The following is a 27545-nucleotide window of genomic DNA, read 5'->3' on the forward strand; positions in this document are numbered from 1 at the left end:
CATCATCGGAGTGTCGACTGCCCCATGGTCCCCTCAGGGGCTCAACAGAGCTAGTACCCATGTTTTGTGGGTTACAGAGCAGGATGGGGCCCCAGGCAGTGCATGGGGTTTGATCTGGTCAAATTTCCACAGCTTCCCACAGAGAATATCACCATTAAGAGTCATTCTACCCCATGTGGTCAAAGGCAGTCATGGTGTACATACCAAATAGTCTGCTATAGCAAGCTGGAAGTTTTTCTTTTTTGATCCGTACTTCGTGGGAACTCTTCTTCCACAGAAACAGCATGGGAGCTTCTCATCAGCAATGATGGAAATGCAAAGCGAGGACAATAGTCCTTCCCCATATGACCAGTCTCTTGTAACCCCAAAGAGGTGATACTGCCAAAAAAGGATTCAGAGATGAATGAGTGTAATTCTAAGTTTAGTTTATTGTGTCACCAGCTGCTTGAAAGACTTCATTGCTGGACCACTGTCTGAAGTGAAGGACATGGAGAGATAATGATACAAGGAGAAATGAAGTTCTTTGTCATGGGTGTTTGTTGCTGTTGGGAGAGGGAAGTTGTGACTACCCTTGTGAGGAGTGTGCCAAACAACTGAGAGAAGTGAGAAACCATGTGGTGACCACATGTACATTTGAAGGTGGTCTGACAAAACTCCAATACACGTTCAGAAACAGATACAGGGGAGGAACGTGACCTCAGGGAAGTTGTCCCACTGCCTTCACACCCTTTTGGATGAGATATGGTGTCCTCCCTCCCAAGGAAACAGGATGCAGAGGACCAGTACCAAATGATCTTTGTCTTGCAGCCTCCGGGCTGGGCCCTGTTTGCCTTTTGCCCCTTCATCATCTGTTCAGCAGTGAGGCTGTGCTCAGGGGGCTGCAGCAGCCCTTTGCTAACAGGCATTGAGAAGCCTTGCCTAGCTCACCTGGTGGTCACCAGATAAGGTGGGCTGAGAGTGGCTCTTTGCATCTTCACCCTGACTGGCACCGCCTCTGTGAGTTTTGCAAGACCTATTGTCTGGGAACATAAAGCATGGCCCTAACCTTCCTATTAGGTACCAAATCAAACAGTGTTTGTTTTCTTCTGCTTTCATCAGGTTCTCTAATTATTAACCCTGCAGAAGCACTCAGGGTTTACAGCACAGGTTACCGGGGAGCACCTCACTTGGGGAAGGTGCCCTGCACAAGCTGGGGGGCTTGTTTGCTCCTTGGCACTCCTGCAAGATAAGGAAGATTTTGAACAATGAGAACGTAATAATCTTCCTTTCCCCCCCTTCACCATTAATTTGATTCATGGTACTTTTTGTTTACTACTGATGAGTAATGAGCCGTTTCATCTTGACTGCAGATCTATGCAGAAATGACAGGTACACCTCATGCAGTGTAAAACACATATAGATTTAACCCCTTTGTGCAACCACCCACTGCTAATAATGTGTGCAGATCTCCACATCTTACAGAAGTAATAGATACACATCATGCATAGTAAAAGACATTGATTCAACCTCTTTGCCCAACCACCCACAGCTAGTAACATGTGCCTCAGAAATAGTGCTGTGGTAGCAGAGGGGACAAGTATTTTTTTTAAGTCTACCTTTGATTAGGGAGATACATTTTTGGAGTGATGGCCTGCCAGAAATACAGTGTTACACAAGCTCTCATCATCTGAACCAGCATCCTGGAGTAGCTCATTTTTCTCTCTCAAGGTCATTCTGTTATTATGCAATTGCACAAGCAAAGCAGGGACTAATGGGGTAAAAATACCAAGAAGGTTTTGACGCACTCCTGGGACCACAGGACCTTTAGCACTGTCCATATAAGTAAATACGCAAATTTGAAATATCGCCACACCTTCTCTCAATTTGACCACTTTTTTCTTCAGCTCCTGTGCAACCCGGGGCACAGAAGTTCCATCCAGCCCTGCACACGGGGTGCCTCAGGGTCCTGCTGTCCTTGCAGTCACGTGGGGATGGTGCTGTGCAAACACTGGAGCCTCCTTCCCACCCATATGCAGCACGGGGTGTCTGCTATGGTCTCACACTGAGCTGTCACAGCCAGAAATCCCTGTGCCAGGTCAGCCTGCCCATCAATCCAGCCCAGTCCACTTCCTCCAGCACTGCCCAGTTCAGCAGAGGCTCACTGACACCAGGACCAGTATAGGCTACAGGAGGTGGCACTCTGGCTGGTGCGTGGCCCTTGCTCATGTTCCTCTGCCTCACCCCAAGTGCTATCAGGATAATACATGTGTGGGCTAATAACAGTGAAGAGATGGTGATGGTTTCCCAGAGCCCTCTGGAGCTGACTCATGGGACAGATCTGAGCCAGAAATGACAGGGGGATAGAAATCAGGGCCCTAATGAGCTTCTCCATCTATTATCTATTTATTTCATGCACCATCTTCTCCTTCTGCCTGTTAGCAATGAAGAGAATTCACAAATGATGGTAATAAATGTGAAACGACAACTAATCATAATCGACCAAAGCTCCCCTCAAAAGCCTGGGTTGTGCTGAATGTAATATGCTTTAAACATAAAAATATAAGCCAGGAAATTACACTGACAGTTTTACGTGCTTTTAATCGGGTGGGGTTTATGCTGCCAAGCAACAGAATCAAGGTGGAATCTGACTACGAGGGGAATTTTTTTTCCTTCAAAATGGAAATTCTCAGGTCTGGTGGCTTCACGTTGCTCCTCCACCCTGCTGCCTCTTCTGCCCAAGCCTGCAAATCCAGCCTCCCAAGTGGCACCACTTGGTAGGGTCTTCTTTTCTGCCTAACGTAACCTCATTCTTCTGGGCGTGTGCTACCTGCTCGATGCAGCCACTGCATCAAGACGCAGCCAAAATGTGCCCCATATTTTGCCAACAAAATTTTACCTTGGAGGGTTACTTATTTTCTCTTCACCTGTAATGTACCACAGACTCTTATTTTTCCAAGAAAACATTTTTCCTTCCAAGATGTGGGTGATGATATCCGGGTGTTCCCTTACGTCCCACCAACTATAGAACATTTTTCTCTGGAAACCACTGTGGGATGCCCAGGGAGTCTTTGGGTTCAGGGAGGAAGGAGGGACAACCCCAGATATTCCCTTTAGGACGGGTAGGCAGTGCTTGTTGCACCCCTGGCAGACCTCTCCTCCCTTCAGAGGGTATCCAAAAGCCACAGTATTTTCCACCACTCCCCACGAGAGTCTTGCTCTGCAAATTTCTTGGCTGAATGGGCAGCACCTGGGAAGCTGGGGCTAGGACGTGAAAGATGAGGGCCAAAGGAGAGGGAAAGGTGAGAGAGTAAACCTGAAGACAACAGCATTTTAGCCATCCTGCCAGGATGCTACTGCTTGGGGTTTCTTTCACCCCCTCCCCAGTTTGGATGGGTCACCTCCCCACTGCCTCCCCCACCTCCTGTGCCAGCTCAGCTGAGGTTGTACTGCGGCACTTTGGTGAGAGCATCCCAGAGACTTCAAAACCTCCTCCTCATCCTGGTAGAATGACTTGCAACTTTTCCGAAAACCTGGCAGGCAGCCTCAGTGCTCTACCATGGGAAGGGAATTAACCCCTTCCCTCCTTTTCTCCTCCTCTCCCCTTCACTCGGGCTGTCGCATGGTCATACTGGTTTGACTGGGAAGTGGCTGGTAGGAAAAACAGAGGAGGAAATAGTTTATTTTTATTATCATTTAGCCCCCACAGCTCTGTGGCTCAGAGTGATGGGAATGTAGCCTTGTACAGAAAGCCTGGAAATTTCATCCATCTGAGCCCATGAGAAAAAATCATTGGCATGTGATTTTTGTAAGGGGCACTTACGTGAGGATTTGGAGGTTGGTAGGTTGGTTGGGGGTGTGAGAGACATTTAGAAGTGGGAAAAAAAGGTTTATCCTTCAGGTGCTGCAGGGAGGAGATGGCACCGGCTCAAAGGGTTCCCAGCCCCAAGGAAATATTTGAAATTTTTCCTATTTTCTAGCTCTGCACAAGAGCGACCTGCAGGAGTCACATAGCAGGGATCTGGGACTCCTGTCTCCTCTCCCTAGATTTGTCTTGGGCTCGATCTTGATCTTCTTCAAGAATGCTCAATTTCTTGGTTAATTTTCAGAAACATTACTCTCTTCCCCACCCCTCACAGGAAGCTTTGCAGGTATAAAAATCCTCAGGGTTCAATGCACTTCAGCTGCAAACCCAGTTATCCACCCATCTCCCCAGTTTATACCCAGTTAAAATTGTGCCCTAGGGTGCTGCTTGCATCTTCCTCTGCCCTTGGTCTCCTCCATGGCCCCCACCTGCCCAAGGTGCCTCTGTTTCCCTGCCACTTCTTGGGTGGGAATAGTCACCCTTTGCTCTTGACAGAGGAGAGGTTGACTCAGGCAGCCAAAGGATGAATAGCTGGAGAGGTGAGGGCTGAGGAGGAGGAAGGTTAAGGGGCTGCCACAGCAATGGTGTGCAGCCTGGTACACTGGGCTTTAAACTTTTTCCTGCTTCTTCTTTTGCAGACACGATTCTCACTCCTGCGAAGTCAAGACTTCAGATGATTGGGAGATAAATTTAGAGTAGATATGAAAAGTAATTTAGAGATGTAAAAATAGCCTGTAAGCCTGTCTATCCAGCAACTGTAAAACTAGAATGGAAGGGAAGGAAAAAAAAAAAATGACTGGAGAGTAAGGGAAAATTCAGATAAACAATTATTAGACTGAGCAGCCATGACAGAGAAAAATCTTGAACTCATCTGAGCCTGATCACTGGGATCATAAGCAGGACAACAAGATATTTTAACTTGTCCCTGCACACGCTGAGAAAATACAGTCAGCTATTTGGATATTAAAAGGGAGAGATGCTGTTTTGTGTCAGGGTATGTAACCCCATGCAAGTGCCTGCTGGGCTGTGCATGGAGGCAGCCCCTCTGCACCTTCCCCAGCTGGGAACATCACCAGAGCCTATAGTCCAACAGGATGTGATCCCTCATCTTTTTTTTGTTCTTTCCCTGACAAAGTTGTAGGAAAGCCATTTGCCCTGGGTCCTGAACCAGATGCAGAGCTGGTGGGGAACATACAGCAAAGGAGATCTTTTTTCTGGGAGTTTTGGGAAACTAGGTAAATACAATTCAGCCAGTGATAGAGGTGGGGGTAAGAAAGAGAGTTGGACCTGGGGATCACTGATGTCACTGTGGTCAGCTAGGTCTGGGATGCCACCAGGAAATTGAAGCCAGGAGCAAAACGAGACAGGGCTGGAGATAAGCAGCAACATAGGAGCAAGATGTCTGTGACAGGGAGAAGCCACTTGCAGCACAGAGCCCGAGTCCATGCTGGAGGCAGGACCTAAGGAACGCAGATCTACAGTGTCAGGAGGACCGGGTGCCTCAGCCAGAGCCAAAATGGGTCTCCTGGTACCCCATGAGAGAATTACCTGTTTGGACACCAGGTCCAGTCAGGGTAGTCAACCCCTGTCACAGCAGCAGACTCCAGGAGGGAGTGCGTCCTCCTCTGAGGGGTGTGTGAGGAGGGGGTGGTGGGGGCTGCAGATGTTTTCTACAAACCGAACGCGAGCTGCAGAGAGGAGATAAATGTCGACACTGTGAGCTAAGCCTCGCCTCGTATCGTGCCTTGCTTTTATAATCTCTGCTTTTTAATATCCTGTTGAGACAAACAGCCTGTGTATGTGTGCTGGGGAGACCTGCCAAGAAGCTGAGCATCTTAGAGCATCTCAGCTTCAAAGATGCACAGATGTTCCAGAATTTCTTAGAGCATCTCAGCCTCAAAGATGCCCGAATGTCCTTTTTGAAACATTTGGGCATCTTTCAGGCTGAGAAGCTCTAAGAAATTCAGTATTGCATCAAGTGCTGGGCTGCCAGACTGCTCCTGTCCCAGCCTTGGCTCCTGCAGAGAGATGTGACATGGCTACAGGGTCAGACACCTTGGTTTGATGGTGGCAGACCATGGAGGGCAGGGATTACAGCAGTACAGTGAGACAACATTACAGGTGCTGAGTTGGACTGATAGGATGCCACAGCCATCCCTCCTAGGATCTTTTAAAATGCCACCTGGATACTATAATGCTTTTGCATGAATACAGTCACCAGGTAGGTGAAACATGGCTTAATGTGTAACAACACTGCTGGTGACCATGAGTCTGTGTCCTCAAAACACTCCTGCCTGCAGCAACGTCACCTCTCTTTCTGTATCTCCTATCAAATAAGAGGTGACGTTGCTGCAGCCAGGGGTATTTCTCCATCCCCACATGGCACAAATCCTTGTTTCTGGAAGGTGTCATTACATGTCCAGAAGCACACGGAAGTGAGGAAGCAGAGACTAAGAGGCTCTCTTTTACTTGCACCGGTACCACCTGATTCTCAGCACATGATGGCATTTCAGTTTTCCCCTTGAACCATGAATCATGCCCTACTTCTGTAACAAGCTCTTCTGGGCAGACGTGTCACCCCTTGAGTAGTCTGTCACCAAGCTGCCACCTCTGATTGTAAGGAAGAGTGCAGGAGAGGGTGCAGGCCTGGGCCTGGGTGTCACCTCTTCTTGCACCATCAGCACCCAGACCAGGAAGGTAGATGCCCAACAGCACAATGCCTACATGGGCTATAATCTCCTAAACTGTGGGATGAGCTTTGCCCCATGGCTGTGGTGAGGCCAGATCCTGCTCTCCACCATGGCATGGTCACCATCCTGGGGTGACCACCCCTCTTCCCCCAGCTCCCACCATCACCAGTCCCACCACTGAGGTCCAGTGAACTGTCTCTTTCTCTTAGCAGCAGCTGGTACAGCCCCAGTTCATAGAATCACAGAATCACAGAATGGTTAGGACCATCCACTTCCAACGCCCCCACCATGGGCAGGGACACCTCCCACTAGACCAGGTTGCTCTAAGCCCAATTCCAGCTGGCCTTGAATACTTCCAGGGAGGGGACATCCCCAAATTCCCTGAACAACCTGTTCTAGCACCTCACCACCCTCACAGGAAAGAATTTCCTCCTTATGTCTAATCTAAACCTCTTAAGTTTTAAACCATTGCCCCTTGTCCTCTGGCTGGGGACTGAGCTGACTTGGAATGGCCGGGGGCCACTTCCAGCCTGTCCCCAGGTGTTACTTCAGTGTCTCTCAGAAAAAAAACAAACCCACCCTTTTAATTGAACACGTAGCTCAGACTCCTCGTTTCCATCACTTTGGGGACAACCTGTCTGTGCAGAAGGGACTGAGCCTTTCGGCTGTTTTGCCAACCCACCCCCTCGGGTGTGGGGTTCCTGCAGCACATCTCCACAGGGGCGGTCCTTCCCCCGGGGACAGCGAGGGCCCTGTCCCCGCTGGAGCTGCACAACTCTCAGTCAGCCCTTCCCGTGTCGCGCTGTCCTAACAGTGACATGCAGTGGCGGCAAGCTGCAACAGAGCCTGGGACCGAGGCTGGAGACAGACCCCTTGTGCTTAGCCTCAGCTGATGGTGCCTGACAGGTTTCTTGTAGCCGTATCTTTCTTTATTAGTTTGTTTGTTCGTTTACTTCATTTATGGGTCAATATTATCGCGGTAATGAATGCTGCTCTTCTCCTGGCAACAGCATTGTTTCCCTCACGCTCCTTTTTTGGGACACCCACAAATCCAACTGCAAAAATTTGTTGGGGGAGACCCAGGTCAGCAGCAGTAAAGCTGGCACCCCTTTGTCCTTGGGGCATGGCCAGCTGCAGGCTGCTGCATCTCCCTGGGAGAGTGAGGTGTATGGAAAGGGGAGGCTGGTACAGGCTGGGGGATCCCAACTGCCTCACCCGTACCCCTGTGTGCCCCCCCATACATCTCCTCATCTTTGAGGGCCTTGACAGCTGCTGGTGACAGCTTCATTGAAGCAAAGGGATTTCTGCCCTGCCCTGCAGCCCAGGAGGTGGCTGCCCTCCCTCTCAGCAGGCTGGCAGGACAGCACCCATGCAGCCCCGGCAGAGCATCCCTGTGGCTGTGCCCCAACACATACTTCTGCACTGCATACCTGCAGCTGCCTGGAGATCAAGTAGCTGATGTCTAAGCAGTGCCATTTAAACCCACAATCAAATTACAGGAACAAAATTAGAAACCAGACTGGAGCCACTTTAAAAGTTGCCCCTTATTTAATAATTCTGTCCCAGTTATTTTTTCCTCTTATCACCATTTATTCTCATTCTGGGGATGGTCTCTAGTAACAGAGGAGGTTAATCTGTGCACCCCCTCCTCTTTCCAATGTCTCGTCTTTCTGTTTGGGTTTCATTTCTGCCTTGTGGAAAGACATTAGGATAAATAAAACAGTGATGCACTACTACAGAAGAATACATTAATGGGACAACACCTCACCCATGACCTTCCCTTTATCTTAGGAAAGGGGTGAATCAAATAGATTTAATTCCTATTTTACCTCTGCCTGTACTTATAGGTATCTCAGACCATAGCTTGGACTTAATATGCTTTAAGGTCTTTTCCAACCAAAGTGGTGGTATGATTCTAGAGTCTATCACTCTATCAGGTGTGGAAAAAGAGACTGCAGTACAGCTCTTCTCTTCAAGGCAGCTCTATATAGAAGCAGGTGCCTGGAGAGGGTGCCAGCGTGGTTTGGGACCAACATCTCCCCTCGAGCAGGATCTGAATAGAACAGATGGAGAAAAGGAGATGAGAGCCCCCTCTTCCCAACTAATTGAGGAAAGGTGGAGAGAACTTCCCCCTCCCTCCCTGCTCCTACTGACACCCTGTGTGGCCAACAACGCAGGTGTAGAGATACTGGGGTGACAGAGATGCACAGCCCCAAATGGGAAGAAGAACCCAAGGGAAATGCTTTTGTTATCATTTGCCTGTTATAATTAAAGGTGTGACTCAGTGAGGGTTTGGATTCATTCACCTGGCTGGATTTTCATCCATTTCCCAATGTCTCAGTGGAAAAAACGAACATGCTTTCTTACTAACCCTTTAGCACTTAAGTCTAAAATATTTTTAGATTCCTTATAAATCGAATATATAGCCATTATACAATAGGCAAACACTGCTGCATGGTTAGTAGTTGCTGTCCCTGAAACGACTGCTGAAATCTGCTAGTAATGAAAAAAAAAAATTAAAATAGTTTATGTAACATTTTGGTGACAAATGCCTCTGTAGCCCACCTGAATTCTTCTATCAATACGAACAAGGCAGGTACCAACCAGGAACCATGGCAGGTGCCACAGAGCCTGGAACGTGCTACAGGATGATGCAGAGTGCCAGCACAGCCCAATCCTCCTTTGCAGAACAGTGAGTTACCCACAGGCACGGGGGCCGAAGCATGGGAGGTCTCCAGGAAGAAAAGCAAGAGGATTCACAACCAGGGAGAGGTGTTCCCCAAGTGGGGCACCTGCTGTGTGTCAGGTATGTGGCAGGGGACAGAGAGGGTCTGAAAGCTGGGCAGGAAGTGGTTGAGAGGGATGAGTTGGTGTTTTATCTCCTTAGCTTTCTGTGTGCCTTACCTGCACCCACTATTACCCTGCAAACTTTCTTAATAGAAACAGGCACATACTCCTGAAGGCTGCAGCTGTAAGTGAGATAAATGCCAGTGGACTGCTAGGATGGCGGTGTTTAAGATGCCCAAGAGGACCAAAGGTTTCACCCTACAGCTCAGGGAAGCTGGATGGGGGAATTAAATTGTGAGTTGGGGATGTATAGTAAGCAGAGATGCATCAGGACCTGCAAGCCTGAAAACAAGCTGCAGCAAAGGGCTGGATCATCATCCCATCACTCCCAGGATTTGTAGGTCCTTCTCTCAGATGCCATTACCAGAGCCTTCCACTTGCACATCCACTTGATATGCAGAGTGTTTGCAGAATGGTTATTTTCCTTGACCCTGTGTATTTACCAGAGCATCTACTGGGGAAACTCAGAAGGCAAAAACCAGACACCAGCCTATGGTCAAACACAGGGGCTCAGCATCTGGCAGGACGAGCTGAGGGAGATGGATCTCACACCTGGCAGGCACCAAGGAGAACAGGAATGAGGGGTAAACATGAACAATAATCCCCATTTTAGAGGAATGTACTAGCTGGGGGATTTGTATCCACTGAGCTGTTTAGCCTCCATTTTAGATTTGAGCTAGGAGTGAATGCAAATGTCTTTAAATAAAGTCAAAGCAGAAAGGCTGCTGGATATCAGGCAAGCATTTAAATATCTCAAAGCTGCAAAGGAAGTGATAGCCTCACCTTGCTCCACACATAGCTCCAGTCATTTACACATCAAGTAGGTGAATTCAGGAGTGCAAAAATAGACCTGTAAATATATGGAGATTCTGCTTTTGCAGTCATTAATTTTCAAAGCACATTACTTCTTAGCTTACATTTGGGGCTACACTCCCCCTCACAGCCCTCACCCTGCTTTCCCAAACAAGCTGTTTCAGCTTGCTAGCTTTCCTCTACAAGTGAAGCACAAAATACAAGCAAACACTTAGCTTACAGAGTTGTCACCACTTTCCTTTTGCTGCTAATGATGACTGCAAATTAAGTATCTATCAAAAAGAAGTCTAGATTTCAATGCAGTATGTTCTTGATACTTGTGTATTTTATCTTTAAAATATACATGACTAATCTTCCCACATTTTGTATTTCTACATTCTACTGACCACATCCAAATCTGGAGGCCACTCCTGTGACCAAAATGCAGTGAGGCAAGCTGGAATAGAGTCAAGGCCCTCTACTCCTCTTGCAAAAGACAGATGTATGATCTTTGGTGTCAAGTCTTGCTGCACATCTTGATTTTTCACCTTTCCTTGGGCTGTCTAGCATCCCCCCCCCCTACCTCACCGACTCATTTTCACTCGTGCAAACCCCATTTCTCATCATTTCCCCAGCACTGCAGGAGACAGCCATTCTTTAAATGTTTCCCATCCCAGTACCAGACCGAGGCAACTGTGTCCAGCTTGTGAAGTAGTACTTGTACTCAGGAGACAAGCTTTAGTCTAGAGATATCAAAACTTCACAGTGCCCCACGCAGTGTAGATGCAAGCTCTCCAGCCAGATCCCCCTCTAGCTGGTGCTGGCACCTTACCTGCCTTACCTCTGTGAGACGTGTTGTGTGGCAGCCTTAGCTAGCACAGATAAAACAAGAGATGGAAATGCCAGCTTGCTGTCTAGTTCCAGCACCCAGACATAAAGATTTTGTTAAGACAAATATTCAGTGTTTCATAAAGACAATAAGGAATTAATTACCCAAGAAGATACTTTGGTTTAGCACTTAGCTGGATCACAGATGCTGGCTGCCCGGGGCTTGTCATCTCCTTGCAGGCACTCCTTCAGCAGCACCCTACCTTCTGCCCTAGCCAAGAACTTCACACCTACCCAGGGCACGTCAGACAGGTCCCTCTCTCTCCTTCTTTGCCAGTCCTTGCTCTCTCCATGCCCTAGGCACCCAGAACTTTTCCCTCACCCCTTCCCTTACCCTCACACCCAGAGCTGAACTGGCTCTTGAAGCAAACATTTATGTCCCCCAACTTTTCAGCTGAATTTTGCTGTTACCAGCTGCCTTGCTCCTTTCTAGCTCCTACTGTTCCTTGTGGTGCATACTGCCACCCTAGTTATGTGTCACTGCTCTATGCACTGGTCTGTCCGTCACCTGCTTGAAAACCCAACATCTCCATCCATTTTCACCTTAGTGCCACCAGGAAACAATTGTTGCACCCACTTGAACCCTGTCCCCATCTTACTAATCCCACTAAAATGTGCCTCTCTCCAGATACCTTCAATGACAACTTCTGGGAAGTTCCACTTGTGCTTCCTACAAAATAAATCCTCAAGATGAAGGCTTCTGGCAACATGGGTGTGCTGCCATGCTTAACACATGGCAGGATGAGCTCAGTAGAGGAGCCCCAAGGAGTTACCCATTTAAACAGCACCTGACTGTCTGCTTGAGGCTGCTGCAGGACCACACTTTGATGAATTCTAGCAAAACAGAACATTCCTGAACGTGCCTGCCCATACACTGACTGCAGATGTTTTTATTGTCTTTAATCTTGTCATACTCCTAGTCAGCAAGCTGAATAAATGTGATCTGGAAGGGCTGGGGATTCGAGGAACCACAGTGGAACACAGAGGGAGTTTCAGACTGAGCCTGTCACATCAGTTCAGCATGATCAGTTGTAGGAACCTTAAAAAGATATAGTTTAAAAGAAATGCCAGCATTGGTTGAATCTGAGTGAAACCAGATGACGCCATTTCTTCTGTTCAGACCCATTTTTCCATGCTCACGTACTCCATTTCCACTTCACAATCAGATACAAACAGGGACTTGCTTGTGATGGTTGTGAATGTTTTATTATAGAATCTTATCAATAAGTTACTTCCCTGAAAATCAGTTTTTCAGAACTAAAATCTAATCTAGCAGGGTTCAATAAGTAACACGATGAACTCAGCCACGCAAATAAAATATTACTAAGTTACTTTAATAAAATTTTATCACAACAACTGCAGGAAGAAGAGCATGTCCTGAAGACTCAGACTGCTAATCATGGATTTTTATTAATATTTTGGCTTCTTTTTGTTATGGCTTAGCCTCTGGTACTGTCTTCACTTTGATGCTACAGGATAGCTCTTTGGGTGCCTTTGTGCCTGTGACTCTTGCCTTATTTTGTAGCACAGTAATAAAAATAGCACCATCAGTGTTCAGTGCTCACCACAGCACATTTAAGGAACAGGTCATCACACTGTGACAGAACTTCTGCAGAAACTGAGCTTATTCCTAGACAGCAACAGTTGTTCACAAAAGTTCTAGCTCCCAAGGCTTTTCAGTATCAGCTTTTCATTTGCTGTTAGACACCTCTTAGGATGTTTATTAAAGTAACTTTTGGGTTATGTTGCACACAATGGGATATTCAGAATTCCATCTTGACCTTCACAGGAGTATCTAACACTGCCTGGAAGATAACTAACAAACACTTTCTTTCTATATAAAACCAGCATTCTGAGCTTGCAGCTACTTGTTAGCAAATGCTTTCCACTTTCAGCTAAACACAAGAAAAGCTAAAGACCTTGAGACACTTGCAAACAAGTACTGCTGTAATTTTAATGTATTTTGGATAGTTCAGCTCAACTTAATTACTCTTGATTCTCAGGGCTTAGTTACACCCAATTTTTACAAAAGTAACACGTCTTAATATTACTCAAATATAATATTTATTTTTTTTTGTGCAAAACTTAAGCAATAAATCTTATTAATACAATAAGCTGAAAAAGCAAGGGATATTTAAAACAATATTCACATTCAGTGTACAATTTTTATCCCTCCTTCTGTCTTTTGATGTGGAATCTAGAGTTCCCATCAGTAAGTGCTATCTGAAAATACCAATAGTTTGTTTGACCTTTTCATATTTGGAGGACACTACAAAATATATTTCTGCATTTGGTTTTTACAAAAAATTGAAAGAATGGCCAAAGTTGATAAACACAAATTAGACACTGAAAAGGGTGAAAAAATACATACAGAAGGCATCCATCTAAATGGTGTCGTGACTGACAATTTATAGCTTATATTAAAAAACAGAATCGCTATTCTGATTTTCCAGTTTGAACTCAAGATTTCAGAAAATTTCCCAAAGTTTTGTTTAAAATTTGGTCATCTGCTAAGTGAAAAAGTAACTTAATTCAATTTTAATTAAAATCCTTAGCTTGTTATGTATTAAGTGCTACCAGTAAAGGCAATCACAAAGACTATTTGATGTTTACATAGCACCATATAGATAAATAACTCCTTCAGAAATAGAGAGATTATGTTTGGCTGGGAACACCATCAGAGTAATTCCTGCGTATTTCAGTTATCTTTACCTTCCACATCATCAATATGTGCAACAATTTACTAATTTGAGAAAAAAACACACAGAATTCCCCCAAAGCTTTAAGATGGTGCTGTCATTAATTCAACTTGTCTTGTAAAAGTATTAAGAACTCTTCAGTAGTCAATTTAATATTCAAAAGCAAATCAACAGTTTTATGTAAACTTGTTAAAAAAACAAATGACCACATAATTTGGCTTTAAAGTGACAAAGTATTTTGCTTAATATAATTTACTAAGCATGTGAAGAACTAGCATCACCCTACAATTTCAAGAAGATGCAGAGATCGGATTATCGCTGATACTGAAATACTAAATTAAAATATATAATTATATAAAGAATCTCCAAAATGTATAATTATAATAATAATAATCCATTAGAGTGGCATTGTTCATTTCAGTAATAATCCTTCCTATAAGGAGGCTGCATGTTTATTAAAATATATTAACCTATTGTAGCTCTCAGTTAGAGAATATCAGTATTCTCCGTCTGCCTCTTCTCTGCCCTGAATTTACTAAGAAGTGGACTAGGTTCTCTAGCTGAAGAAAAAGGGAATTATGCTCACTCTCCAGATGCCATTCCCTAGCCCTAGTCAAAATCTTGCCAACTTACATATAATTGTTAGGTTTAGGCTAGTAACAAATCTTGCAGTAAAGCGTTAAAAATAGATGAAGCAACTAACAAGCCATCTTCTCTATTTTAAATCACTCAAATCTACATATAAAAATATTTATGGAAGCATGAGTGCTGGTGACATCATTAACTCTTACAAACGGAGCCTTCTGTAAAAACTGCACAGATGAAAAAAGATGTCTTGAGATAAATGGAAAGAAAATCCACCAGACTTCCTAACCTGGAACCCCAGTTCCTTTACAAACTAGCACACAACTTTCAGTGATAGACACTGCTCATCATTTTCAACCTGTCCCTCTCCCAAAATCAGCTTCATAAGCTGTTATCACTCCAATTAATAAAAAATAAAAACACATCCTCTGTATACAGAGTTCTGAATTCCAAAAATATTTAAAATGTAGAAGCGATTTCATACTCTTGCTATGAAACATCAACTAGAAAGTACAAATCTCTATAAAGAAACCAAATTGCATTTATATATTGTATCTATATCGGTACAGTGTTCTGTCTTAGTGGAGAATTCAGCATTTTTAGAGAGTTCAGCATGTGCAAAATTCAGTCAAATTTTGAAGAAAATTCCAGTTTTAAAAGTTACATGTAATTTCATATATGACAGGTCAATAATCTACAGACCAATCTCAAACAAAGCTGTACAAAGCTTGCCTCAAATCTCCCTATACCCTCCCCAAAAAAGGCACTCAGTGGTTTAAAGTGTGCAAATGGCTTCTTAGAAGAAACAGTGTGCAAACAGAGCCTTTTCCATTAGCTTCATGTTCTTTAGTGATTTCCTAGAGAGTATTGCTATTCAATGCTACCTATGGTATGACTTTCTGAAGAACAGAAGACAGTCAGTCCACGGAGTCACAGATATCTTTCACTCTCTCATTGAAGTCTTCAGGTTGATCAGCATACACGTAATGACCTGCACCAAGGATAGCCTGGAGGATGAAAGTGAAGAAATAGGTCAAAATCACAACAACATAATACATACATACATACATACATAACAAGAATATGTGAAAAACTTGACTTTTACACATTACCTACATGACAGCTTATTACTTGAAATGAAAAATTTCAATACGAACAGATCTCTTACACCCTGCCTGTTTTAATGCAGTTAGCATGACTGCTGCCAGGAGGTGGTATCACACAGCCTAAAAAGGACTGTAAGTGTAAGGAAAAATGGAAGCTTGTCTGACATGGTGAGGGAACTTTGCTACACTGGAAAAGAGTGTATAAAACTTGCTTATTCATCTCACACAATAAAATACACTGTTCAAGCAGACACAAGTCACTGCAAAACAAACTTAGGAGAGAATGTCCTGGTTTGGGCCAGGATAAAGGTGATTTTTCTGTCTTGTACTTTTGCTTTCAGCTAAGTCTCTTATAAGTAGCTGCACTTGCTGAAATTAACAGCAAGTTTCTCAGACAGTGTCTGCTTCTGGGACTGATAACACTCAATGTTTATAGTTACTGCTAGAGACTGGTGTGCAGAGCCAAGGACACTGCTCAGCTCTGAGGAACATTTTACCCTCCAGGAGGATAAAGAGGTCCTGCCTGCAGCCCTCCCTTGGGGAGGAACGGACAAGATAGATGCCAGAATTGACCAAACAGAGTATTCCATCCCATATACATCATACTCAGTATAAATCTGAGGCATCACGAGGGCCAAGCCATGCTTCCAGCTTCCGGCTGCCTGCCCTTCCTGCCTTTCCTGCTTCCCTTCCTTCACCCGGCATCCTGGAAGGATTCTGTCCGTTCGTCTGCCTGTGGTCCTGATCCGTGCCAGCCCATATCTGTGTGTTCCTGCCTCCAGTTCCCAACTGCTGCCGACTCCAGGAGTCCAGCCTGGACTTTCCCAGGGCTGCCCTGCAGCCTCAGTGGTGATGTGAGAGTTATTGGGGGAAGAGGGGGGAGGAACGTGGTATCCATTTTCCTGTATATTTGTATATATTTAGTAATTTTTCCTATTTATCATTACTGTTTCATTAAAGTTGTGTAGTTTAGTTTCCAACCCATAAGTCTGTCTCCCTTATTCTCTCTCCTTTCTTTATCAGGGAGGAGAGAGAGATTAATAGAGAGAGTCTGTTACTCGGTTTAATTGCCAGGCCAGCGTTAAACCATGACAGAGAACGTGCTTTATACATCAAATTTCTGATTCATCTTCATCGCCTGCCTTGTCTGCTCACATAGTTCTGCCAGGTTGCTCTTTAGTTATGTAAGTGTTCAACTTAGAGCATCAAATAATTTGTATTTGCTTATTATAAAAATGACATGGAAGAGACTAAAGAAACTACTAGGATAAAGTAAAAACTCAGAAGTCGGGGAATCTTCTGGACTTGTTGAAGCATATTTCAGCTCTTCAAATTAACAACTACTATGCAAGTACAACTAAAATCCAAATGATGCAACAATGGGGGGAAATACTGGCATTTGTGACCTAGGTTATTTAACTGCAACTATATAACAAAATTAAGGGCTTAAGTAACCACAAACCTAGAGAAATAGGCTACCCTATTTCTATAACTTATCATTCTCTGCCAAAAATGGTATGAAGCAAGCCATCATTATAGTGAATTGCAAAGGTACTTGACCTATATTCATTTTTTAATTAGTACAAGAGTAGTTTGCATTTAAATCTATTTTTCCTCTCCTTCCTTCCTTAAACTATTCCCTCTTAAGTCTCAAATTGAAGCCTATAAAAATATAGCTATGTTACTGTGTTAAAAAACTCCACAAACTAAAATTAAAAATTAATTAGAAATAAGCACACATGATAAAGCCCCAGAATGTGCATTTTATCAAGGATAGCACTGACAGGTACATTGCAGGTTCAGCTTCATGAGAATCCTTCCCATCCTCAGATTTTCAATGTCCTATAATTTCTAGCAAACCAATTTACCTCTTAGAATCTGTATTTGGCTTGACAAAATTTTAAGTTGGAATACAATTGAGTTTTCCAGAGGTCCTTCTGAAAGCCACTGCCCAGACTGGAAAAAACCTGCCTGAATGGTATATGCTTACCGTAACAATCTGTTGTACACACCAGTGACTTTTTGTTACAACTTTCTGTCTGGTAAAGCAGCTAAGTGACATTTTCAGCCTGGAAATCAACATTTATGAAACACATTTGTGCTCTTTAACAGATGTAAACAGTTCAATAACAATGTCTTTTCTCCGAGTTCCAGATGTGATGTCAGCTACAACAAGATTATAAAATTTTATTTGAATGATTTGTTGTAGTGTACTATTGACATCACATACTGTACAATCCTGTCCAGCTAGATCTGGACATCAGCAAGAAGCCAGCTGGTGTATTAAAAATGTTGTCACTTCATAGCACTGCAACATATATGCATATCCAATAATCACAGCTGACTGATGTGATAATGCACGGAGAATGCTTTTAAATTTGTTTGTTTTTATAGAAATCACCAAAAAAACAGTGCGCACAATCGCACCAAGTTGCAAGTACACACATTTTAAATGACTATGCCATCCTTCTAAGCAGGAATGTGCTAGCAAGGAAGACAACACCAAATGTTTTTTTAATTACTTAAAGAAAGAAGCTCACAAGAGCCTAAGCACCATGTACATACCACTCTCTGATCAGAGAAACAAAAGCTTTATACAGGCACTGTGTACTGTGTACTACATATATGCAGATATTAGGACTACTGTGATGTAAAACACAGACAAAACCACTGATACTTACCAGTGACCACAAAATCTACTTGCATTAACACAGCGTAGAGAAAAATATCTTCTAGCACAGAAGAATGACCTTGCTCAAATATCTAAGTCAGCTCACAGCGCTACAGCCAGTTTCCTTCTTACTCTGAGAACTCATTACTTTTCTACTCAGGTTTTCTCTGATCTAACACTTGCTCTCTCTCTGTTTCAGAAACTGGAAGTTATTGCTCTGGGTTTTAAATCAAAGGACCAGTATATCCACACTTGGTGTAAAAAGACCATAGATACTAATTTAAAAAATCCACACAGTAAACAAACTGCTTTACAAGCCAACTTACTATTGTCTTCACATATGAATTTGGTCTCAGGGACTGGATAGTACTGCCAGAATTCCCATCTATACACGAACGTGCTCCATAGACCACAGTGATAGGAATGTCTTGATCCAGCTGTGAAATCCTTTGCAGCATCGGTCTTTTTGCCCATCCGTAAGGAATTGTCATGTTCTTAAAAGCTGTTTCACCACTTCAAGATATTCAAAAGGACAAAACAAGTTAAACTGCTGTAGGATATGCCTGCTGCCTAAATTAAAGTTTCTGTGCCTTTTGGCAACCCAGTGCAATATTATATAAGGCTGTTTAATACTAAGAAATAGAAGTTTTCAAGATTTGTGTGTAATTGCCAAAAGAAAGAGCCTATGTTTTTACAGTAGTGAGTGGTAATACTTAAAAGAATGAAAGGACTAATTTTTAAAGTTTTGTTAAGGAAATTTGTTAAAGAACTGTAATGTTTTTTAAATTGCAAATTAGTGCCCAAACTCTCTCAGAATTAACACACAGGTAATTTAGAAGAAACATAGAATTAGCATGGCTTTTACATTTTTCAGTTTCTGGAATTCAGAAAAGGTGCAATGCTCTTTTTTTCTTCAACTAAACGAATAGACATTACAATGTTTAAAAAAAAACACAGCATGCACACTGTTGCCATGGCCATTGGAGGGAGCAGCAGGCACAAAATAAATGAAAGATGGACTTCAAATCGTATACCGGGAAACTCATGCTCACCTAGGGGACTGTACATTGCAGTGATAGATGTACTCAGCCACAGTGTTATCATCAAACATTGATGAATATTTTCGCTTGAAATCTGGTCTTAAACGTTGAACAAGGCTTAATCCTGGAAAACAAAAAATGCTATTAAAGGAGGAATTAGTACAAACAACTTTATCAGATTGCCAAACATTTTTCATTACAACCCTCCGAACACATTCCCTGAAAACTTGTGGCTAAGCTTGATTTCTAAACCAATGTTTTATTTCACCACTTGCATGATGTCTTAGGAGAACACCATGGCGTTACACCGAGCAGGAACTGAAGATAAACTTTCCTAAGGATTTTATGCTGCACCAGAACAGAGGCAGTTCAATCCCTGCCAAATACATAAGGGGAATGTTTGAGAAGGGCCACTGTTGTAACAAAAGAAATATGCCAAGGGGCCCAGCAAAAGGATTAGGCAGAGTATCTTTTTGCTACCAGTTCACTCCCTTATGATACCAGTACTCTTTCTCCTTGCTCTGGCAGCACTGAGTGGGCCAAAAGCAACACTTTCAAACATGTTGCTGAAAAGGCTGGGCTGGTTTTTCCCCTTAGATATTAATCTGTTCTCTCCTTTTACAGAAATCTTCTGAAGCTAGTTCATCTAACAAGTATTTAGTTGAAAAAACAGCAGTCTATGCTAAAAAGCAGGTGTAGAAATCTTGCTCTAAGACAAGAACTAGTATAATTAAAAGTAGTTTCTCCTAGGAAAGCTATTGCCCCCATGCTCTCTTAACAGCTGAAGTAGATAAGCGGGTCTCTTCAGGGGACAGGCTCAGGCTTTCTAAACTTAAGCTCCTGTTCCAAATCACCTATAAGGAAGAAGCCTCCTCTAGTAGAGCAGATGGATGCCTGGGACAAGAACCTCATCAGAGGCTAATCTTAGTCTAAGAATATTATTCATCCCTGAAGAGAGACCCGTTTACCACTTGGGTTTGTCAACTGAAAACACCATTGCTAATCTGTGTAATTACGGTTATGTCACTTCTTCTCACCTCTCCCTGGCCAAAGCCCTGGTACCATTTACATAGACCTTGCCACAGCAATCTATTATGTTTTTGTAATCTGGAGATTAGACTATTGCAACACACCCTAATGTGTGCTTTAAATCAATTTAGAAAACTAATAGAGTGCAAGAGAAAATAATTCCCTTATGAAACAACAATTCAAGTCCTGAAGCGATTAAGGTTTTGCAAACATTCTGCAATTTGCTCTGCTGCTTGTATTTTCTCTATACAGAGTCCAACTGCTGGACTCGTGTCTTTTTTTTCTGTCTGTGACTTGTATCTTTTTTTTCTGTCTGGTTGTTTGTGTTTTTTTTTTAACACAAACAATGCAGCTGGATTGGAATAAGAGCATCTGGAAGAGAGAGACTAATAAATATTGTGTCTTCCCCTGCTACCAGCACAGAGGCCACAGAATCCCTGCTTCCTATAACTAGGAGACTGAATGTTACCCAGTTTTAGAATTCACTTTCAGTTTTGATAGAAAGTGTTCTATCTGTAGGTCTAATTGTAAAACTATTCTCCTTCCCCAGGAATTCACAGAGAGAGGGGGAATGAAACAAGGAGTCAAGGGAGCTAGGAACAAATGTTGGAATGAAATCACACTGTTTCATTTTCGTAGTGTTTATGAAGACATCTTTAATTGTCTGGCTAATTATTTTACATAGTGCCTATGCAAATGCAGAAAGAAACTGTAACACTGAAGACTCTCGAGTTCCACAAAAAGGGTGCGGTTACAGTGGCATTACCTTTGACCTGAGGAATTTTTAGGCATTCAGCTCTAGGAATGGAATTCACAAATCCAAGCCAAGTCCCAAAACCCCTATACTGTCAGCCCCCTGGGTGATTGTTTCAGCTAAGTGGAGGAAAACATGCAACTCAACTAACTGGAAACCAATCAAAGAAAAAGTTCTCTCATGCTTCTGTCTCTCTCCCAGGTTTATAGATCTGCCTGAGGGTCTGATTAAATATCCATGTGATACCATTGTGATATCTCAAAGAGCATGACTCATATTTAAGTGCTTAACTCATACCTTTGAACAAGAACAATTGGCTTTATGGTGAGCATCAGACAGCTATGCTTGCCCAGCAGCTGAAGAAGTACTGCCAGAGTGCTTGTAGAAAGAAACTTGGGTTTGGTTCAGTGCCTTCATCAGGCGGGGGCTGATGCCCAACTTGCAGCACAGTATTAAAAACCTAACCCTTCTCTAAGAATTATGGTTCATCCGTCAAAAATTGCATTGGTGATGTAAAACCTTTTTAATATGTGGAGTTAGAAATAGATGAGAAATTTGAGAAGCACTGTCCTGCACAGCAACCAGTACGTGAGGCTAGGTTGGGGATACTTTGTCAGGACAGGGTCTGTTTCTGCAGCATGGTTTTGACTGCACTTACTTGCTAAGGGAGGTAATTTCAGCTTTGAACTCTTCCATATGGATTGATTTATGCACGCATTTTTACTGGACAAAAGGCATTAAATTAGTGTTTATCACTCAATATGCTTCAGGTTGTGTTGCTAACTGAATTAGCATTTTCCTTTAAAAAAAAACCAACAGGTTATGCAAAACCTGTTGCTTGCCTGAAAAGCTACTTTTGCCACACTCCCCAAAATAATCAAATAGATCAGCATATTAAAATATATACTCTATAGAAAGAGATTTAGGGAACAGATTTGGCTTAAATGTAAACAAAGCCTAGAAATATCATTAGTTTATCTTCAGATAGAATACTAAAAAAGATGAAGAGGTGAGCTAACTGTAACTTGTGAGTCCTGAAGGCTTTTTCCAAGCCTCCATGGCAGATACTCATAGTACCCACAGTAATGATCAGATAACCTCTTTCCCTTCTCGAGGAATACATATGATGAATTTCCAATTTGATCACACCTTTCTCTCCAAATAAAGTAAAGCCTTTTCACATTCATGCCTCTTTGTCAGGCTTACCTAACACATGTCCAGCATCATATGATTCATTGTAACTGTACTCATCAATAATGTATCTTTCTATAACTGTCTTGTCCTTGAAGAGTTTGTGTTTCTTCAACACCTTCCACTTTCTTTTCCAGCTCTTTTCTCTGTGGGTGACATGGGCTTACAACAAAGCTTATCTCAATGGGGTGTCTATCTGCCCTGTGTTTATTTCCAACAAAAACAGAAACAGTATTAAAGAGTAGCTGAAACTCACCAAAGGGTCCTGCTATCCTCAGACCAGCTAATGGGTTAAATGGACTCAGTATAGCTCCTAGTGCCTTGATCCAGATTGGAATCGGTCTCTCGTGTTCAGCATTGTCAGGCCTCTCTGGAAAACCCCACGGCTCCACTAAGATAAGATGTTTGACCCTGTTGGAAAAAAAGGTTTAGAGTACAGTAATTTTTATTCAACTGAGTACAACAGAAATGTACTATCTGTGGACACTGCAACCTCTTCTAGTAATTTCTATCATAGTGGCTTATTACCCAGTTTCTGATTCATCAGTGGTTTTGTTCTTGATGGCTAATTAGACATAGACTGAATGGCAACTAATCGTATGTATGAACACCAAAAAACTGGAAGCTCATACCACAGAGAGAAACTTCATTCAATAGAAACCCACTGTCATACACATGAGAAAAAGGCCAGTCTTGTTTCAGTTTTCAAAAATCACCTAATCTATATGCTCAGTCAATATTATTTGCAGGAACAGCACGAGAGAAAAGAACTACAGGTTTCACTTAAATAAACTCGATAAAAGCCTTTCTTTCTTAAGCCACTCAAGATCTCTCTTGTAAGAAGAGATGTAATTTAACTGAAAAATCATCTAATCAAAGTAAAATTTGAGCTGAGAGAAGCAGAGCAAAATTAACACGTTTGCTAAACTTACTGGGTTTGGGTCATCAAAGAAATGTCAGAGACACAATTTACAAAATTATTACTCAAAGGAATTTGAGTACAGAGAGCACAGTAGAAGTCTCCAACACATGCAACTACTAATCACTTCATGCTGAGTCCCCCTCAAGCAAAAAATCTATTTCATCTTGGCAGATCAGAATCATTCATTTCAGTTTAATCCCACAGTTAACACCTACTCTGTCCTAGATACCGCTGTTTTCTGAAAAAGTGAGTCTTAACTACAGTTTTGCATATTTAAGGTGATTTTCTATGCAAGCTTCATCATCTTTACTTTTCTCTAAACGAGTTCCTTCTCTTTCAAAGCCAGGAGGTTCAATATTTAATACCTCAGAGTTCTTAGTGCCTAATGCAATGTCAGAAGTGATTCCTAAGGCTATTTCTGGACTATAATCAGTTGGGAAACCAAAAAATCTGTGGTTGAAATAAGGGGTTGCAAAGTATTAAGCTCACAAAGATATTTCTTAGCTGTCAGCTCAGCCATGAGAGCATCTGCACACAGCAGCAAACACCAACAGTAAGAAAGGACTGGGTAGAATTTAACTACAGAAACCAGGGAGCAGAGATTAGAGGCTAAGAAGCACAAGCACTAAGGATCTGTTCAGGACAGCCACACATTCTATACACAAATTATGACATTAAGCATGACATATGTAAAAAAAGAGAGTGTTTTCTCATATTTCCTTTTTTAGTGCTTTCCTTCCAATTTCACATTTCTCCTTTTGGTAATCAATCCTAAAACATAACCCTGGAATAATGGGAAGTTGATTATGACAATCTTCTCAAAAGTAGAAGCCCAGAAGCTGCAGTATTTGAAAATCATGACCCACCACTAGCTGGGAATACTCTAAAATTCAAATCTTTTTGCATTAACAGTCTCACTTGTCCCACAAATAACTGTGGTACAATGCAGTAAATTAACAGATCATCTAAGCTTGGAGAAACAGATCTACATTCCTAACAATATGCTTCCAGAATCCCTTAAGCCTCTAATGCATTGTTAAATAATTTGGCTGTACTATACTTATCACTTGATTCAATGCTGTCTTAAGATCCTATCAGTCAATTCGCTAATTTGATGGTGTTATCTTAATTTCAGGGAAACATCAGCGATGTGAGGGCACAAACTAGAATGCCCCCAAACTAATTAACCCTAACATAACCATAATGAAGCATGAAAACACGAAGTGTCACTTTTGAAGCAAGTCAGTAGGGGGCAGAAACAATATCCTATCCCACAAGGGTGAGATAGCATCCTTCATGTATACTTTGGAAGACTGGATACGAAACTTGTGATTCCTAGAAGAAACTAACTGCAGTTAGCTAAAGTTGCTTTATGCCCAAAAGTATAACAGGTTTGCATCCCTAGAGCAGAGGACTGCATTTATTAATTGCAATTATGGATTAAGGCCTACATCTGTTTTCATATATTTCCAGCTGCATGTGCCAGCTGTCATCCACTTGGAAAGAAAATAGGCAAACTAGTTTAGGAAAAAATGATGTATAAATTTATTTCAAAATCTCCAAACACGAAACAAAGAAATGCATATGGTATAATAAAATGTGAATATAAAAGAATAAGGTATGTTTTGTATAATATAGAGTCTGCAATATGATGTGGAAAGTTGAATTTATATTCAGTTTTTCACAGGAGTCCTCTATGTGTAGCTAAACAAAAATAGCATCCTCTTTTTGACACAGAATGACCTCAGCTGGTGGGATCCTAGCTCATCAATGTGATATGATCACATTATATCAAAGAAAGAGACAAATTTTTAGTTTAAGAGGGGAGAAAATGGCTTAGTTGTTGGACACAGTGTGGTGCAGAAATAGCTGATTAAATACAATTGCAGGACTCCCGCCGCGGGGTTGTTTTGCAAACAAGAAATATAAAGTAGTATACAGAGAATTTAAATCAAATAACCACTGAAATAATTTTTACATCATCAGGCTGGCTGTTAGCATATAAACATGAATTACTTAGTGGAATTACATTCAGAAGTTTCAGTGTTACCCATAATAATGGGAAGTCTGACAGAAGCATGCCTATTTTTCCTTTGCAAACCTGTGTTTGTTCAGACATGTCACCATTCACCCATAAATATGATCTTTGCTATTTCACCTGGTAACACTGAAAGGGGTTACTGAAGAGAAATAAAGAAGTAGAGGAAAGTATATAAAAAGCATATCTACTAGATCTATGATTCTGTGTTCACCTGGAAACAAACTACACAATTAATACTTTGGGTTTAGAATTCAGTATTAAGTTTCTTTAAATCAGCACAGTCATTTACTTAAAGATAATCTTTAAAGAGCCTGATGAAATAATATCTGTGTTAAAATTTCTAGATAAATGAAGAAAAGGAATTCCTTCATTCCTTTCTTATTCACATACCTTGATGGGTATTTTAATGAGTAAGCAGCAGCCAGGAATCCACCTAGGTTGTGTCCAAGTAAAATCATTTTTTCTATCTCCATCGCCTTTCTCCATTCTTCTATGGATTCCACAAACTGGTTCTCTGCTTCCCGAGCATCAGTGTGAAACTGTGGTCTACTGCTATGTCCAAATCCCAAGAGGTCAAAAGCATGAACGGTCCTGTTCTCACAGAGATCTTCAAAATTGAGAGCCCAGAGTCCAACACCTCCTCCAAACCCATGCAGGAGAACAAGTGGAGTTTTATGTGAAACATCTGGAGAGAATGTCAGTGTCCATATTTTATTTCCATTAGATATATACACATATCGTTTATTGTATGTGCTTGCAATACCTGGAGAAAGTGGGAAAAATTGATGTCACTAGACATATTGATAAAATATTAAGTACATTCTATGGAAATCACTGTTTTAAATAGGTATTCCCTTTCAAATGAGAGTCTACAGTTAAATATCCAAGCAAAGTGAACAATGACAATCTAATATATTTCATCAGTTTAAAAGACATATTCAAAAGCTTTTTTTATTATATTTAAAGTATATCTATATAAAATCTAGTAAAATCTATAAATTTTACCAAAGATGAAAGACTTACATTTTAGCATTTTGTTCTCGGCCTCTTTAAGGTGTAGCAGTGATGTGGGACACCAGGCAGGAAGCCAGCTGAATAACCATCCTAACCTACAACAGCAACACAGAATAAATTTATTGAGTAAGACCGAAATTATTTTGCATCATTTGACACTTTGAAGATACTTCTTCTACTGCTCTTATAAAAGAACCCATAAAAACTACGCGTCATGAAGGACACGAGTGAGCAGTGGGAGGGGAATTAACTTTCTGCTGACTTTTATAAAGCGGTGTCATGATCAGGGGTGTTTTTCAAACAATGTTGTTTCTCTACTGTGTATGGAGATCAGAGTCTACTGCTCTATCTCTGGCAGAGCAGACTTCTGAGAACCTGAAGACATCAGCCCTCCTGCTGACCCAACAAGCCTGGCAGGATATGTAAAACAATCATTGGGGCTTATAGCCTCATCTCAAGTTCTCTTGGAAGTCTGCCTGCCTGCCCACTCATTTTCCTGCAAGAACCTACTGCTTCCAACAACGCGACAAACAGCGTGCTCGCCAGCCCAACCTGAACTGATTCCTATGCTAGATAAATATTTTAAAAACAAAACAAAACAGAAGGTTTATTCTAGCAAAGCAAGAAGCTAGGCACTTCCTCACCAACATAGAAACAAAGTCACAGAGGAAAACAAAGCAGCAATTTCAGTTTCCCAACACAAGTTGGTAGTGCTAGCTGACCCATGAGAGCAGGGGGAATGACTCAGCTAACAGCATTGCCTCACCGACAGGGCTCCAAAGGACAGAGCAATTGGGTCCAGCTCTCCCTGGCTGCTAATTTATCCCTTGTTTTCAAGAAGGAATCATCTTTTTCCCTCTCTCATCTGCTTTTGAAGTGGCTCAGTCTATCAGTGCAAAGACTGCTACTGCAGGACCCCAGACCATTCTTCACAGGGAGGAGGATAAGGCCCCAAATTCACACTCAACTTACTTTCTTTAGCAGTTTTTTCATACACTAAGCTTCTTTCCAGTTAGTTACAGGGCTTCCAGGACTGAATGCTTCAAGTATTAGTTGCACAACAACTAATGCTAAAAGACTATAAGGTTAGCAATGTTCAATTTCTCAGACTGTACGTAACACATGGATAACAGATCACAGATCTTGCCCCTTAAGTCCTTTATCCTAAAGACCTTTTCCCCACCTTTTTAAGGGGCTGAGCTATTCCAGCTGCATAGCTACTTAAGCTTATGATCCAACATGAAAGGTTTCCTGAGGATGCACATTGCAATCACAAGCAGCACAGTTCACATTCATAGTAACATACTGGGGAATCGCAAGAAAAAATAAAGCACCAAAATATACCTGCCCAAAAAGGATTAATCATCTCATTGCCCATGCCCACTGCTATTCACTATTACTTACTCCTCTGAGAAACACACTGATGTCTGGTTGT

The 27545-nt window shown here is 42.2% G+C and overlaps 1 protein-coding gene across 3 annotated transcripts in view; it reads right to left on the reverse strand.

The window, feature by feature from the left end:
- Positions 1-12242: 12242 nt before the first annotated feature.
- The window catches only part of ABHD5 (abhydrolase domain containing 5), a 31264-nt gene continuing 15961 nt past the window's right edge, over positions 12243-27545 (reverse strand). For 2 of the 3 annotated variants that reach the window (XM_030444096.1, XM_030444098.1), the window contains 6 exons: positions 26120-26205; positions 25487-25859; positions 22390-22544; positions 19172-19283; positions 18446-18632; positions 14638-15349 (listed from right to left, as the gene is read on the reverse strand). In XM_030444096.1, coding sequence (XP_030299956.1) covers positions 15260-15349; positions 18446-18632; positions 19172-19283; positions 22390-22544; positions 25487-25859; positions 26120-26205 — 1003 coding nt within the window. In that variant the 3' untranslated portion in view covers positions 14638-15259. Of the gene's footprint in view, positions 15350-18445; positions 18633-19171; positions 19284-22389; positions 22545-25486; positions 25860-26119; positions 26206-27545 lie in introns of all 3 variants that reach the window. The other variant, XM_030444097.1, reaches the window with a different exon arrangement.

This window comes from Calypte anna, chromosome 2 (assembly GCF_003957555.1).
Source record: "Calypte anna isolate BGI_N300 chromosome 2, bCalAnn1_v1.p, whole genome shotgun sequence".
Lineage (NCBI taxonomy): Eukaryota > Metazoa > Chordata > Aves > Apodiformes > Trochilidae > Calypte > Calypte anna.